Consider the following 17,101-nt stretch of genomic DNA (forward strand, 5'->3'; position numbering starts at 1 on the left):
GTATTTAACACTATAACTGCAACAATTGATCATCATCATCATCATCATTAATATTAATATTAACAATATTATAAATTGTATTATTATTATTATTATTATTATTATTATTATTATTATTATTATTATTATTATTATTATTATTATTATTAGCAATCTGCTCCTGTGGATTTTTTTTTTTACATATTATTCATTGGTGTTGGTGCATGCTTCCTGCTGAGTCTCTGTTTATGTTTTCTAAATCTTATTAGGGATTCACATAGCAATAATGTCTTAGTCTTTGCTGTGTATCCTTCACACCAGCGTGGCCTTCCCTATAAACACATTACTGATTATGTGCTTGATAAATGGAGGTACATACGGCATAATGAGGATGGATTTGGTGGCAAGGAGCTTACGGGGCTCAGCAGGAGGGATTCATTTAGGGCTTGAAGACTGAAATCTTGTTAAAGAGTCCAGCAGCACTTTCCCAGCTGTTGCAATATGGTGCTACTTCCACTGTGCTGTAAGGCCCAAATGTACACAATAGATTAACATGTACTGTGTACCTAACTACTTATTCTTGATATTGTGAGCAACTAATTGGATTGATGGGATTCAAAGAATATACTCTTGTGATGCTCTGTATTGGACCAGATCTACTGATAAGATTTTATAGAATTCTCCCTACCTTCACATGCAATCTTTACATCTTCATTCCTCTCTTTGTATTTCTAAACCATCATCATTTATTACCGGGTTTTCTTATTTTTTATGAAATGACACCACAGTTATATATACGAAACAAAGTTTTCCTTACCAGGACCTCCCTGTAATCACACACAAAAGAAAAGTAGCCCTTCTATGTGGGTGCTCAAAATTAATTATTAAAAACACATTACATGTGTGGGTGTAAATCGGGCTTTATTGTTCACCCACACCATCATTTGCGTCCTCTTTTTCAGCTGTCTCAGGCAGATCCATGTTCCTTGTTTCCAGAGGTCACAGAGTGTCTTTGTGCGGAAAGGAAAATAGAGGTTTTCTCAAATCAATGAGTCGTGCATCTGCACTGCAGCTGCTGAGACTGCGCTTTCATCAGCTCTGATAGCGTCTCTTTGTCTCCCTCACGCCTGTCCTTAACACTCTGGCCTACCTTCATTTGTGATTCAGTAAGCATAAGTGCACTACTCCAGTGTGTTTGGTTTAAGGAACCCCAAAGCAATTAAGCCAGATAATATTAGAAGCTCTCACTAATTGGAAATGGAAGCAGGTTAAAATGAATTGAGGAATAGGAGGAAAGGATTTTGATAGTAATTGGGGTGGATTTTGGCTTATGTGTGTGTGTGTGTGTGTGTGTGTGTGTGTGTGTGTGTGTGTGTGTGTGTGTGTGTGTGTGTGTGTGTGTGTGTGTGTGTGTGTAGGGTGTGTGTGTGTGTGTGTAGGTGTTCTGTGTGCTGTGCAGTGGAGCAGGACATTGGGCTGAAGTAGTGTTTGTCATCATGTGTCTGTGTAATATGGGTTCAATCAGGTTTAGCAAGAAAAGCTGGAAAGAGAATAAAGCTGAGAAAGTGCAGGGTGAATAGAGGATCCTTACCTATACACAAATATTTTATAAACAATTAGGGTGGGGAAGAAAACAAGGAAAATAAGCAAACTGGTACTCCAGTTCTCTTCCCTAGTCCAAAGACATTTGGCTGACCGGCATCTCTAAATTGTCTAGTGTGTGAACGGGTGTGTCAGTGTGTACGTGATTGTGCCCTGCAAGACACTCACCACCAAGTTCCTCACCACCCTATCTAGGTGGTGAGGAACCCACCCTCACCATCCTATCTATAAGCAGTACAGAAAATGGTTAGTTGGATGGATAAAAGTGTTTGTTTGTTTTTTATGCCAGTTAAGTAGCTACCACATGACCTTTCAATTCTATTTCTTCTGTGCATACTTCTCCAATAACTGGTGACTGATGTTTACTGTTGGGGCCACTGCTTACAAAAGGTATAGCCTAGTTTTATAAACTAGAATAGAACAGAATAAAGAATATATGTTTTTTTAAGGTTACAATCGTATAATGGTATAACGGCTTGGCTCCTTTTTATTTTTTATTTTTTTCTTTTGAATATTTTGATTTCTTTCTTGAAATTGTAATGCATTATTTTTACAGTGGACAGTATTTTTTGTAAGTCTAGTGTAAGTCAGTAAGTCTAGTGTAATTTACTTCCTGGTCAAGTCCATTTGGCATAGATTTCTGACCTAATTCTCCATGATGCATTGCTTAATATCACACATACAGAAAACACTGAATTTAACACCTGTTTTGTTCCATAAGGAGAAAAGAATGTGGATTGCATAACTGTTCAATTCAATTCGATTCAAGTTTATTTGTATAGCGCTTTTTACAATAGACATTGTCTCAAAGCAGCTTTACAGAGCATAAACATAGAGCAGAAGGTAGACATAATTAATGATAAAGGAAATAACGAATAATAAAAGAAGACCAGCATTCCAGCATTCATTGTTGTGTATTTGAACATATACAGTTTGCTAAAAAGATGTAAAGTAAAATGTAACATGTCACAGGATATAAAATTATGAAACTGGATATTTGTTATTGATTTCCACAACATCTTTTAGGATAAGAACTGTACAAATATTTTACAAATATTAAACTACCAGCAATCTAGCAAAACCAGTTGTCAGTCAGGTATTTGGAAAGATACTGTGGGAGGATAATGTGTCATGAGTATTTTGATGATACTAGAACATTGGGTAAGCTATAATAATTACATTTGGTTTAATGACACTTGTGCAGCAGAGTTCTCCCAGCTCTCCACTGTTCAGATAACACTGAGATGATCCAAACTTTATGTGAACGTGTTCTGTGAGACAAAAACCTCCTTGCTCTCTGTCTTTTTGTAATTCTAATAAGTGGGACATTAAAGGCCAGTAATTATCACATTGAACATTACGATTATGAAAAGTGCAATACAGTAATATAAGAGTTTGAACACCTTTAAAAGGATATCCTCTCATCTACTTTCCCAGTGAAAGGAGACATTGAGGCAGACCAGGACTCACTCTCACAGTGGATTGGGAACATCTGTAAAGCTTACAGGCAAACTAGAATCTGTGATTAGTGATAAAGGAGTGTTTATCCTGTTGCTAACACAGAACCCAGAGGAATTAGAAGAGTGTGAGTGAGTGAGTGAGTGAGTGAGTGAGTGAGTGAGTGAGTGAGTGAGTGAGTGAGTGAGGGAGTGAGTGAGTGAGTGAGAGAAAGGAGTGATGAATAAATAAATCAGTGAAATAGCAAATATCATATAGTTCATACAGTTTAGTAATAAACAGTAAAATAATTAAAATTAAAATATTAAAATATATTCCCTCAATCGGATAAGCGGTAGAAAATGAGTGAGAGAGAAATGAGAATATTCCCTCAAAGGATTAATCTGAATTTTAAGATCAACTAATGACAGCTATCTTAAAGATCAACATTTAAGTCAAAAGCAATCGTATTATTGAACTTCCTAACAAATAGTATAGTCCTAAAATTCACTGTCCTCACCTTTATCTTGGAGATTAGTTTGCCATAAAGACCTAACATTAGGTGTCCTTGACCAGATTCCCTCATTCCCTCATGTTTTGCATTCTTTCAGAGATGTCTGTTGTTTTTCTGTAAATAATGCTGAATTGTGTGAGGACCAGTGTGAATATCATCCTGTACTAGGGAAGCTAGAGGCAGAAAGATGAAATTGCCAATTAGTTTTATTTGGATGTTTCCAGAAGACTTTATGCACAGTCAGGCTCATAAATTCAACAACGAAATAACTGGAGAATTAACACTCACTTTTAAATGTAAGCTAACTATGTAATTAGAAATATATGGCAAAGAGAACAGAACAAACAAGAGAAAATAGCAAATTATCCAGGGAGGATCCATGGCTTGAACAACAATAAAAAGTACAGTATATGCAATCGTGCAATCCTTGTGCATGATGGACAAAACAGCAAGAAATACATTCCTTTCAATTTAGTAACTTTTGATTAATACATAGAAGAAGATTTATAATCAGAGTGAAACCATTCACTGTTCAACCTCCACCTTTTCCCAGCCCTTATCATAAACTTTGAGTAAAAGCTCCTCAGCACCTGCCCAGACGCCCTGTTGTCATGGCAACAAAACCCAAAAGGCATTTCCCCAGAAATCATTTTCATAATAACAGTATTTCAAGTCTCGAAGTATGCCCTCATTTTATATTACACCCTGCCTGTATTATACATGCTGCCAGAACAGAATAAAAGATGCTGCTACTGCATTTAGTTACCTCATTTATCCATGGCTGGTTCTAATGTAATCTGTTTTGTAATATGCACTGGGCTGATGGATTAGTAATGTTTTTAGGTTATTCTGTATTGTAATACTGTCTTCAGGATAATCTGATGTAAATCATGTTTTTTTTCTTCCTCACCACAGACCTATAGCTTTTTTCTTCTAACAACATTTTCTTTTTAATATTCAATCACTTTTACACAAATAACATATACTTAGTCTACAAATGTGAGGCTGTGTGTCACTGTGTATGTTATTTTTGTTATGTAGAGGAGGAGCAGCTAGGAAAGTTAACGACTGATTCCGTTAGTAACTGACTGACCCGTTCACTCATTCACTCTTGTGCATCTGCGTATGCTGCTATTAGCCAGATGGCCCAGATGACACACAATACAAAAATATGGAGCAATTCCTTTCATCAGCATGCAGAATGCAAATATTTAACATGCTCTGCTAGAAGAGTGCCAATTATCTCTCTCACACAACTTCCAAACACAGCATTTGGTTGTGAAAGAAGTATAAATAAGAATAAAATAAGTGTTGATTACTGTCATTCAGCTACACAGTTAATTATAGACTTGGAGAGAGGGCTGTTTGAATTTCTTTTTGCAAGTGCTGCTAGATTCAAAGTTAACATGGCTTGAAACGACTCAAATTTAACATGAACTGGCCTGGCTATACCACATAGCATTAAGGTTTGAAAGAGAAAATCTGCTGCACATAAACTTCCAGGTTTAAAACTGCTTTAGTCACTTGGCAATATTTTGAATAGCACTCAAACACTTGAATCAGTGGTAGCGATATTACTCTAATTTCTGAAGTCAAAAAGCTGGCCTTTAGCCTATACACACTGTATAAACAATGTAATTTTTGCAATCACTCAAATTCATGCTTCTTGCATGCAGGCTTATCTGTAACGTAAGGTATCAAACTTATCTATGAGGTAAGTATACAGTAGATAAGGTATCTTTACCTATTCATTTCATTGCAGCAGCACTGACAAATCAGAATGAAAGTGACAAATTTGTTCATAACTGTGAAGTCAGTTTGTCTGTGGGTTGTTTTTTTTTATTTTTTATTTTTTAAATATTGTATACTGTACTCCCTTCAATGACAATACACATTGTAAATTTTATTTTAAACATAATTTACAGTATATTATATACATAATGGGATAAACAGCAGAAGCAACAAAGCAAGGCTGGAGATCAATTTAACTTTTTTAACAATTTAACAAATTAAGATTAAGCATCTTATTTTGATGAAAATAAGAAACAGAGAATAAATCTTCAACCAAAACGTATATGACATTTTTATATTCTTAAATATCCAAAGCTCATGAAGATATCTTCATAATACATTAAGATGATGGAAAATTATACAATTAATTGCCCTTCTCTTTTATCTGTAATGTTTTCTGAATAGAAACCCAATAGCTTGTTTCTGATCTATTTACTTTCTTGTCAAACAACTCTTTTTATTGCATTTTTGTTGGCTTCATCTCTAGTTTTTTCTTGTAGCTTTCTTTCTCTCTAGTTATATGTAACTACATTATTGCAGTCATGAGATTTGTAATATAGCTTAGAATGCCAAAATATAGGTGAGTAATTATGTCAGCAGTAACATGTCATTTGAAATATAAACCTACAGTAAATTTAAAGATATATTTCCACATACTTGGCTACATCCTTGCAACTTAATTCCTTTTTCCTTTACTACCCCTCATTCTCACATTGAGCCACATCTCTTTGCTATTGTATCTTGCTTGTTTGTGTCTCTGCCCCAAAATTCTGCCCTTGGTAATGAGTGACAAGCATATACTGGGTCTAAGACAGGAACATGTGCCTCTTCAATTACCATCAGTTTCACTGAATTAAGGTTGCGTGCAGTAGCTTAACTGCTCTTCCCATTTCCACACATAGCTTGCTCTGTGGTTAAGTGAAGGTGGAAATATGGAATGAACACAGAGCCTCATCAATAATGCTGAGAGCGCTCATGCTTTCACTTAATTAGCACCATATCCTTGAACTCATTGTATTGATTGAGTAATTGGCTTGCTATTTATATCTTAATGTTATTAAGTGGGGGTTAGTAAATGTGGGAATTGTTCTGGAACTGGAACTTTCAATGACTGTGGTTATATCAGCATGCTTAGAAGTTTACGTACATATGATTTCCAATGCTTCTACTAATGCATTACACCTTACAGGCAACTCGACTGATGAAATCCATAGGGAAATTAACCTTATAAGAAAGCAGCAGATGATTTATTTCCTTAGATTAAAAAAATCTCAGTGCATTAGAAAATCCTAATATAAGGTTATGATTGGGTTCAGTGCAGTGCATGGAAGAAAAGTGAGTGAGAGAGAGACAAAAATGAAACGTGTTAAGAGGAAAATGTGAAGGGTTGCTTTGATGAGTTCAGGCAGCACTCAACACCTCAGCTCCAGGAGGGCTCTGTTGCTAACTATAGGCTAAGGTTAATTAGCTCCATCGAGGGCCAAAGAGCACCTGCTAATCCACAAACAAGCTTATAACAACCTCACTCTCCTCCTCATAGCACTGGACTCCTCCGTGGCCTGTACAACCTACTCATATCACCAAATTTTGTATTATATTTTAATTGCTTTGCTTGTGGTAATTAAAAAAAACTTGTTTTTTTGTTGTTGTTGTTTTTGATTACTGTTTCAGTTGTGTTCAAATATCAATACCAAACAGGTTTGGTGCAATACCATATGGACATAACAGTATGAAATTTATAATAATAAAAAAAGTATGCACTTTACAAGAAAAAGAAAAATGTTCTCGCAGCCCCTTGTCTGTCTTTTTAGCCTTTATAGATAATTTCTTCATATTTCTGTGAGAACTGTATTGACTGACTGAACACATGCTTTGCTGCATCACCTTATCTGGTCTATTCTTTTTTGTCTTCACTGTTTACCTTCATTTAAATTATTTTTAATTAATTCTCTATATTGCTTAATTGTTCTCTCTTTTTATCTCTTCTCTTACTGTCTACTCTCAGGTTTTTTTTTTATTTATCTCTCTGATATTCTAATTTCTCCACTATCTCTGCTTGGCTCAGCTCTGTTTGCTCTGCTTCCCTTTTTGCCGAGGTGAAAACAAATTGTGAGAGATGATAGTGACGTAATTACAATCTGTATGGATGTTTTGTACGCAGCAGCAAGCCGGTTGAGCACGAGCACACAGCTAATTCAGGACGGCCCTTCTGGGATGTGTTTTTTCCAGCATGTTTAATTGTTGTTGGAATTTTCCTAAATTTCAGATGATTTCCATACAGTAGCAAGTCCTAACCTAAATAATGAAATTGCACATTATATTTAAATGTAATGTATTTCCCTTGGTTATTTAGGGTTTGTGTCATTTGAATCTCAACCTAGTATAGATTCATAAGAATCACATGCTGTATCAAGCAATCAGTGTAACTAACTGCAACTGGTGGGGGAGTGGTTTAGTCAGAGTCTCCAGCGGGAGGGTGTGGATGAGCTACAGGTATAATGACTAATGAAGCACCTGAGCTCTGTTTGCCCATATATTAACATGATCCTTATTTATTTTTGATTTCCCTAAGCACTGATCAGAGTATGTGTCTAAGTGGCCAAGAACAGATCAAAGCTTGAAAAGCTGTTATTTATACTAAAATATTTTAGTTTACAGACTGACTACTATACCACAAAGGCTAGTCTAAATAAAAAAATTATATAGCCTCTTACTCAAGGATTTTTTTGTGTTCTTAATGTGATCATGGCCAAACCTATGCACTAAAATACCAATTTTATAAACACAATAATTCTGTTAGTCAATATTGTAGATTTCATCACTGTAGGTTATTTGCAACACACAACTCGTATAAAATTATCTACAGTGTGACATACAGTTAGCAAAAAACATAGCATTGCTGGTTCAGTAGTTAAGGTTCTGGCCTATTGATCAATCAAATTACTGTGCTGTTAAGCTGCCTTTTTGGTCACTTATCCCTCTCTTTCCTAGTGGTTTTGTACAATGTCTGACCATGAACTTTGATCCCAGAGTGTTGGGACAACTTATAATACAATATGCAGGGATAACATCATAATATGCTCTCCATGAATGCATAGTAGACTAAATTTGCAGTCTTTCTTTCAAGGGCAGTTGGAAAAATGGTGAGAAGATTTGTCCATTTTTTATTGCAATAGTCACTTTCCTTACAGGGGGTTTAAAATAACAAACTGCTCCTTTAACTTTGACAGAGCTACATTATGTCGCTGGAAAGACATCTCTTCTTCTTGCCTTCTATTTTCCTGGCATGGCTGCTGTGTCCTAAGTTAACAGCAGGTATCCTGAGACACAAACACCACCTGCTCATTTTCAAGCTAGAACTAACTTGACAAATGGCTTCTATTGTCAGGCAATACAATACAGTATGCATACAAATGATCTAACAGTATGCAAAGATCACTTTAAATCAATTTCATTGCTAGTTAAAAATAGGATATGAATGCTAACATATTTCCCGGGTTGCTTTGTTTATTAAAACCTTTATATACAGTACAATAACTGCTTTGGGTTTTATTGTAGAGACTCTAAAATGTATGGGCCATATATGCCAACTCTTTCTATGCATTAGCAGCAAAATGTGAATTACTAGCAGGGACAAAGTGATTTCAGGCATTTAAAAATTAGACTGTGACAAGCTAGTTCAGCATATATTTCATGAGACAATATTGAAACATGAAGTGAGTCATTTTTTGGGAAGCAAGCTGTGTTATAATAAGCCAATTCATACGAAAATGGAAATTGATTTACAAAATAATGGTTGTACATTGTTGTACAAAACCTAAATATAATATATAGTGCATTCAAAATATATGGCCTATTTAAGTTAAAAATAGCATTGTTTATAGTGGAATATGACATTCTGTTCTGATCTCTCTCTCTCTCTCTCTCTCTCTCTCTCTCTCTCTCTCTCTCTCTCTCTCTGTAGAGCTATGAACAATGGTTGATTTTTCTCATTAATTCTGGAAATTTCAGAAAAGAAAAAAGAAAAATTCAGCACCATGTTGAGCTGAGAAAAGAGAAGATCTTCATAAGTAACACACATCCAATTTCTAAAAAGATGGAAAATATGTAAGATCAGATTTAAAATTTTCACTCCATGATTGAACATAAAAGCCCAGAGGTGGAATCAAGCCTGTAATGGTTCCCATAGCAGTGGGATGCTGTTGAGAGAGATCTTTGGACTTGTATAACATAAGTGGGGAAGAAAACATAGGAGTTCTTTACAACAGTATGCACAAGGAAATAAAGAACAACAACAAGCAAACCCTCTATTCTGATGGAGATGCCAATGCTAACCAAATCCCCATGGAGGAAAGCCACACTGATAGAGGCAGTTTAATACCTCCCCTGTTGTCACACAACAGCACTCAGGAAAGGATTATTATTTGGGGCACACATGCCCGCAGCAAGGACCCAGAGCTGGAAGAGTTTGAATTATTAGAATGTCAGGAGATGGAAGCTTTTCTAACAGTGCGTGAAGTGAGGGATAATGATACAAGCAAAGAGGGTGCAAAGAAAGACTTTTGTCAGAGACAGTCTGCTCTCGCTTGTAAAGACCCTGTCTGTGACTTAGACAAGACAGATCAAAATGCGAACCACAGTGAGGATATAGATGTAGATCAAAGCTCTCAGCCTCTGGACCTCAGGACGTCTGCCTCTCGATCTGGAGGAAGGAGGAGCCTGAAAGAGACGCGTAGTAACTCAGACAGCAATGTCTTTGTCCCCAGTTTCTCAACAGTGAGCAACCTCAGTGGAAGCTTGGCCAGTGCTCTTGACAGTGCAGGGCATAAACAGTGTCCACCTTTACCCAGCAAGCCTACCTCAGATAAATGCCGTTTCCAGCAGGCAGTCACAAATAAATCCCTGATACTTTCAACACAAAGCAAAGAACAACCCAGTAAGAGGGGTCAGAATCATAGCTCTATGATAATGCCCCAGGATCCAACACATGAGCATAGATCTAACACTGAAAACGGTGACTGTCTAACAGACAAACCATGCTGGAGTACAGATAAAGGCTACAACAAACAGGAGAATGTCCTGTCTTCCAAATTCCAGAGAAACATTGAAAGAGTGCCACCTTCTTGTAGGCAGCTTGTACGTCCACTCTCTCCAGGAATGGAACCAAAGCTAACCTCAGGACATCCTGCATATAAAGACACCAATCAAGGAGATCAGCCTTCTCCCTCCTCAGGCAGAGGTCGTAAAAGCAGCAGCCATCAGCCAGACCTAAAGGATCCAGTGCAGATTACTAGTAATGCCCAGTCTCAAAGTTCAGGCTTAGGGATTCAATCTAGCCAGACTTCTGCCAAGGTGGGCAACACCCTTCAAAGGCAGGGTTCAGCTGAAAATGCTCCAGGTGCCCTGGAGAGGAAGAGTTATTTGAGCCGCAGGGCCTATAGCAGCCCTACCAGGCCTGCAACGCCCCCATCTCCTAAGAGTACAGGATCTCCTCAGAGACGTCCTCCAATGTCTCCTGGGAGATCCCGAGTGGCTACTCGAGGCCCACAGCTGGGTTATGGTGCTTCTCAAGGGTACGGCTTTGGCCTGAGACCTCCAGTCAAAACCACTATCAATGTAAATGTCCAAAACTCTGTACCACAACAAAGCTCTACTGTATCATATTCTCCACCCAAGTGCCCACCGAAGCCCAAAAGTGTTCGACCTAAAATCATCACCTATGTACGCAAGAACCCACAGATGAAGCCCCAGGCCAATGATAGCCCATATGAAGTCTCATCACTACCCACCAAACTCTCAACTTCCACCAGTCCTTCAAACCCTAAAACACCAGCAGACGAGCCTCCAGGAGCTCCAGTGCTGAGTGCCTCTAACCTGCTATATGACAAATATAGACAGGAGCTGCAGAAGTCTCGATATATATCTCCTGAAGCACTGGTCTCTGGGACAAATCTTTCCAGCTACACCATGCCCCACAAAGCCACTGGGAGGACAAACAACTTCTATGGCTCTCTAGGCAACAAATACTTGCCTACGGTAAGGAATGTCTATACCAACAGTCCAGTTGATTAATTCTGGATCAGAGGATATAATTATAGGTGGACGTGACATATCTAAGAATTGAATTGATTAATTATAATAATTATAATAGCACAACACAATATAAATGAATCCTACTTGAATGTACTGTATTGCACTACATATATATATATATATATATATATATATATATATATATATATATATATATATATATATATATATATATATATTTGTGTGTGTGTGTGTGTGTGTGTGTGTGTGTGTGTGTGTGTGTTTGTGTGTGTGTGTGTGTGTGTGTCTGTGTGTGTGTGTGTGTGTGTGTGTGTGTGTATGATCAAGGTCACCTTGTGAAATTTCGAGCATTGCTGTTACGACAGCTATGGTACCCAGAAATAAATCTCTGTTAACAGGGTAGACATTAAGCAAGTGCTTGACACTAAGGACTACTTGACAGTTTATGATAACTATAAAAATGGCATTAAGAAATAAAAAAAGATGCCTATGCATTGGACTGCCATATATATTAGATGAAACCCTTGCCAGTTTATTAGGTGCATCATTGCTTTTTTTATAATTAGGATAACCTACTATATACCAGGTTTTATTACCAGTTACTTAGCATTTCTGTTGCTTAGCCCTTTCGTTTCCCCATTATCACATTCACCACTGAAATAGTGTTTGACTTAAAACTATTTGGGTGGCTAGAATTCTTATAACATCTGAAATCAGGCACCCTTATTAAATTTAACATACTAGTAGATCGATAAGGCTAAAATGTTAGAATAAATAATAATTGTATAATTGACTGTATTATAATTGTGGATTTTGTTTATCCTTTGCACCATTTTAGGTTGCCTCTGGAAGCAAGGATCAAACAGAATCCCAGACAGTAACTCAAGAAACAGGGGGATATTTACAACCTCCACGAACCTTGAGACCCCAGCTTGGTGTGGGTGCTGTCAATAAGTCTCCATCTGCTGCTGCTGCTAAGAGCAGGGTCTTCACACCACAGAAGTCACCTCTAGCTCTCAGTCAACCTGTGCAGGCAGTGACCCCTTCAGTGACTGCACAAGCCACTTCATCAGTGACCCCATCTACTCAAAGCCCACCAGAGGCTTCAGGTGAAGTCTGTTTAATTTGATTACATAGTACCCAACATAGAAGCTGCAAATAAGCATATGGTTGGGGAATTAATGAAAATGTATGCAATGGATGAGTCTGATGTGGAGATGTGGAAAAATGGAGGTGAAATGTTGTACAGAGAAGACTTTATTAACGGTAAATAAATCATTATTAGGTTTCCACAGGAGAAAATGTTCTACCCATGACAGAATTTAACTGAATTCTCTGAGGGGGTGTAGCTGGTGATGAATTTCTGGCTGCTAAAGGAGCACCCATGCACTAAATTCTCCAGTATATTGAGAATTATTTTATAAATAATTTTATGCACATTGATGCTAATTAGACACATGAACACAACTCAATCATTTCAAGCAGACATTTTCACATCCTGGAGTCATGGGGTTCATTCTTTCATAATCTGCATATTATTTTCATATTATGCCCACAACAGAATGCAGAGAGATGTTTTTTCTTATGCCGCATGCCCCAGAGATTCTGCCAATCTGTGATGTGCAAAGCACAGCAATATTTGCCTGCATGTTCTGCTTGTGCAATCTACAATGGCACACAATATAGTACATTAACATAAAGAGTAATGTGTACAGTTGGGAGAGTTTGAGTTTCTTCGTTTCAATTACTGATATTGTAGTTGCAGTAGATCTGTCTAAATCAACATTTAAAATAGTCTCTGAAGCTACAAGATAAGCAGTTTTTGTCACATTTTGTAATGTGAGTTGTGCTGCTCTATTTTCCACCAAACATATTACTCTCACAACTGAGAGTGCACACATTAAGAAAGAATCCAAGGTCGTGTAACAACTGAATACTAAATGTAAAAGCAAAACCATTCAACAAGAGCTTTCTTAATTTTTTTTTGATATTTGATTTTTTTTTAATCAAGTGTCATTGCAGACCTGCTCCAACATACTGTAACTATGATCATACTTCAAGATTTTAAACAGCTCTCTATTATTCATACCAATTTGTAATAATAATGTAATAAAATACAGTTTGAATTTGCTAGATCAAAACACATATCTTCCATGTAAATTATTATAATTATTATTACATCTAAATTATATAGTAAATAGAACTGAGTCAGTAGTTTCATTGTAATTGCTAATGCATATTTTTAGTCAATTTAAATGGTATTCAAATGGGGTAGGAGGCATTATTTAATATTATCTGGCTGTACTTTTTTTAAATGTTAATTAAAGAAATATATTTGTCTCTTTACAGCAGTGATTCTAGTGGGGAATGTGCTGCTATGTAGTGATACATTTATGCAATTTAAAGCTTAATGACATATCAATGAATTTCAAAGTTCCATAATTAAAAAGGCATTCATTGCTATCTTTCTCCAATTCCAAGATACACATTTTAATGGATTTTTCTAAAAGTTATTAATTCAGGAAAAGACTGAAGAGGGTAGTTCCTCTTTTCTACAAGTCCGACAGAAAAAAGAAAAGGAAAAAAATCTCTTTCTTACATGTCCATCAAAAAAAAAAAATAGCTTAAGAATATTATAATCGAGCAAAGCATTATGAATCATTTGTTTGCTCAGACAGGAAAGCAGAGGCATGTAACACAAGGTTTGGAAATGAATGTTTATGAGACACTGGTTACCCCTCTAGTCTATAGAGAGAGGCAGATTGAGAGGGAGAGAAAGCTGGTAGGGGGTGAGGGAGGAAGCTGGAACACATTTATCTTTAATGATCACAATGTTTGCCCCAAGGAGAGAACTGGCTGCAATTTCATTAAAAATTGTGACGTGTCTGTGTGTGAGTGTGTGTGTGTGTGTGTGTGTGTGTGTGTGTGTGTGTGTGTGTGTGTGTGTGTGTGTGTGTGTGTGTGTGTGTGTGTGTGAGTGTGTGTGTGTGTGTGTGTGTGTGTGTGTGTGTGTGAGTGTGTGTGTGTGTGTGTGTGTGTGTGTGTGTGTGTGTGTGTGTGTGCGCGCGTGCACACCACATATATGGAGTCTTCTTACATCAGAATTGAAGAATTAAGTGGAATTGAAAGGAATAGTGTAAGAAGGTCATGATTTGTGCTACTCTAGAGGCACTCATTCAGAATGCATTATGTAGCACTCCAGTAGCATGGCTCACAGGAGGGAGGGTAAGAGATGATTTATTTCCAAGAGTCAGAAGGGGATCATACTTGCAGCTGCCCCAAATCATTGCCTAATACATGGCCAGCCAGTTCCTTAAAAAGGGGACCAAACTTCACCCTTTATGGAAATTATGAATATTTTCATTCCCATCCTTGGTCTTAAGTTGTGTTTACAATGTCCAGAATTTATTGTGTTCCTGCAGACATAATAATTTTATGGCCATGAGATTAGCAGTTTTATATATGTGACATTGTGAAAAAAATGTGACATGCTTATTGGCAGCTGATTTATTGCCATTGCTCCCAAAGACAGCTGATGATAACGTGCTAGAAGGGTCAGATATTTTTGGTTTAAAATTCTCACTGTACTGTATGCCCATTGCTAAGATGCTTGTCAAAAAGCCAAAAATAAGAGGACAGCATAAATATGAAACAAATTTAAAGCTGACTAAAATAGCAAAATATACATTAAAAAATATCTTCCTTTTATAATCTAACATGGAGAACATTATTTGCAAAGTCTGTTATGGGATTTGGCCAAAATTTCATTGGGACCATCTTGGGAAATTGGGAAAAAAAAGAAAAGAAATTAATAAAATCTGGCTTATCGGCTTACAATGAGTTGTTTAGTTGCTCCGCGAACCGAAGTTACATAATTTGGAAGATGAGTATTTTGTGAAGGCTGCTGTCATGTTCCTAATACTGTACAATACCCTGGACACATGATATACAGTATGCTCCAGCTTTGTTGTAGACATTCCGTTATTGACACTGTTATATTTAACACCTTGTAGAGCTCGTTGGTGCTAGAACATGCTTTTATAGCTTTCACTGAGGAAATAGCTCAAAGAAATCTTCAAGATGTCATAAAGCTTTAAAAAAACTGCTGCCATTTCAATAATCTGTGCTGGACAAAACAGTTGAAGTGCTGTATGTAGGAAGTAATCAATGCACTCAACATACACATGCACACATTTTTGTATAACTTACTGCTCTCTTACTGATACTCTTACTGATACACTATGCCTTAGTTTCCACTAACCCCTTTTTGTTCTTTTTCTCAGACCAGTGGAAAGCACCCTCAGCAGGATTGGCTGTTAAATCTCTTTTGCCTAAGCCAGCTCCATCAGGCCTGCGCCCTCCTGGCTACTCCCGGCTCCCTGCAGCACGCCTTGCTGCCTTTGGCTTTGTCCGCAGCTCCAGTGTCTCCTCTGTCTCCAGTAATAATTCTGCTGACAGCACACAGAGTGAGCCATGCAGACCAGCACATCGTAAGTTACTGAGAGATTTGTAAATTATTTCTTGAAATATTTTCCTCAAAATCTCAAAATTTAATATTGGCAGTTATTTGAACAAAAAATTAACCACTATAGCCACATCTCTTGCTATTGCTTAACCTCAGCCTCTCTCTTCCCATGACTAAATACATCTGACAAGCTGATGTTTTGACAAGCTTATGTTTAGGTGTAGATAATTCTCAGCACAGCAGTGACACAGGCATGGTGATTGCATGTGTGTACAGTTCTTTGTACTACTATGTACAGTTACTGGCCAGTTTATTAGATTCCTCTACCGATTTGAACACCTTGTAGGAATACATTTAAAATAGCTTTTTTATCCCCCATATACAATTTGTGTTCATCCTCGATTGTCAGTCCTCAACCATAGGACTGCTCTAGGCTGTATATTTTTAGTTAACAGACTGTTCTTTGACATTGAGTTGTTTTAAAATCAACTCAGTGTCACTGCTTTACAGAAAAATATCTACTGCACGAATATTATCTGGACTGTGGCGGTTATTTTAGGCCATTTGGAATCCTGGATTGAGTAGAGGGTGTCTATTAGGTACAGTCTTGGTATAAATGCAAGTAAATGTATTGTTGTAGATAGCTTTACAGTGGATTTTTTCCCTCTACACTTGTCTGTAGAAAATGTAGCTACCTCCATGACATGTTGTTATTACCTACATATAAGTGGTTTTAGTTTGTCTTCCCCTGGTTACAGTTGACGTCAGTGTGTCCCATAGAGTATTGGGCAAATGAGTCACAGGACGACTTACATCATCATTACTTGTCTCTCAGGACGAGGAATCCTTAGTTATCACAATAGAGAAGGAAAGGAAAGAGAGAAAGTGAAAAATGAAAACGTGCATGCGGGTTGGGAACTGGGGTGGGTGTGATTGTGTGAAATCACTGTGTAAGGTGTGAGAGACTGGAATGAGTAAAAAAACAGCATGGGATTGAAGTTGAACATAGTAAACCTCAGCATAACTAAAGATCACCTAAAGTCAGCAGAAAAATACTTGTGCTACTGTATATATATATAGAGAGTTTACACCTCATAAATATTTTATGCAGTTATCCTTTTATATCTAAATATATCTCTTTTTCCTCATTTAAGCATTTCAGCGGGAAATCTCAGATTTTCACCATACCCACATACTGTAACAAACTACACAGTAGTTTATGGATCAGGCATATAGCTAACACTGTGTGGTTTGTCTGT

At 37.1% G+C, this 17,101-nt stretch overlaps 1 protein-coding gene across 8 annotated transcripts in view; it reads left to right on the top strand.

Moving 5' to 3' along the window:
* Nucleotides 1-17,101, top strand: part of mtus2a (microtubule associated tumor suppressor candidate 2a) — a 50,240-nt gene that overhangs the window by 9,267 nt on the left and 23,872 nt on the right. For 4 of the 8 annotated variants that reach the window (XM_047804945.1, XM_027150106.2, XM_047804950.1 and 1 more), the window contains 3 exons: nucleotides 9,288-11,359; nucleotides 12,216-12,486; nucleotides 15,661-15,867. In XM_047804945.1, the coding sequence (XP_047660901.1) occupies nucleotides 9,593-11,359; nucleotides 12,216-12,486; nucleotides 15,661-15,867 (2,245 nt within the window). In that variant the 5' untranslated portion in view covers nucleotides 9,288-9,592. Of the gene's footprint in view, nucleotides 1-8,553; nucleotides 8,639-9,287; nucleotides 11,360-12,215; nucleotides 12,487-15,660; nucleotides 15,868-17,101 lie in introns of all 8 variants that reach the window. The other 4 variants (XM_047804946.1, XM_047804949.1, XM_047804947.1 and 1 more) reach the window with 2 other exon arrangements.

The sequence above is a fragment of the Tachysurus fulvidraco genome, chromosome 20 (genome assembly GCF_022655615.1).
Source record: "Tachysurus fulvidraco isolate hzauxx_2018 chromosome 20, HZAU_PFXX_2.0, whole genome shotgun sequence".
Classification (NCBI taxonomy): Eukaryota; Metazoa; Chordata; class Actinopteri; order Siluriformes; family Bagridae; genus Tachysurus; species Tachysurus fulvidraco.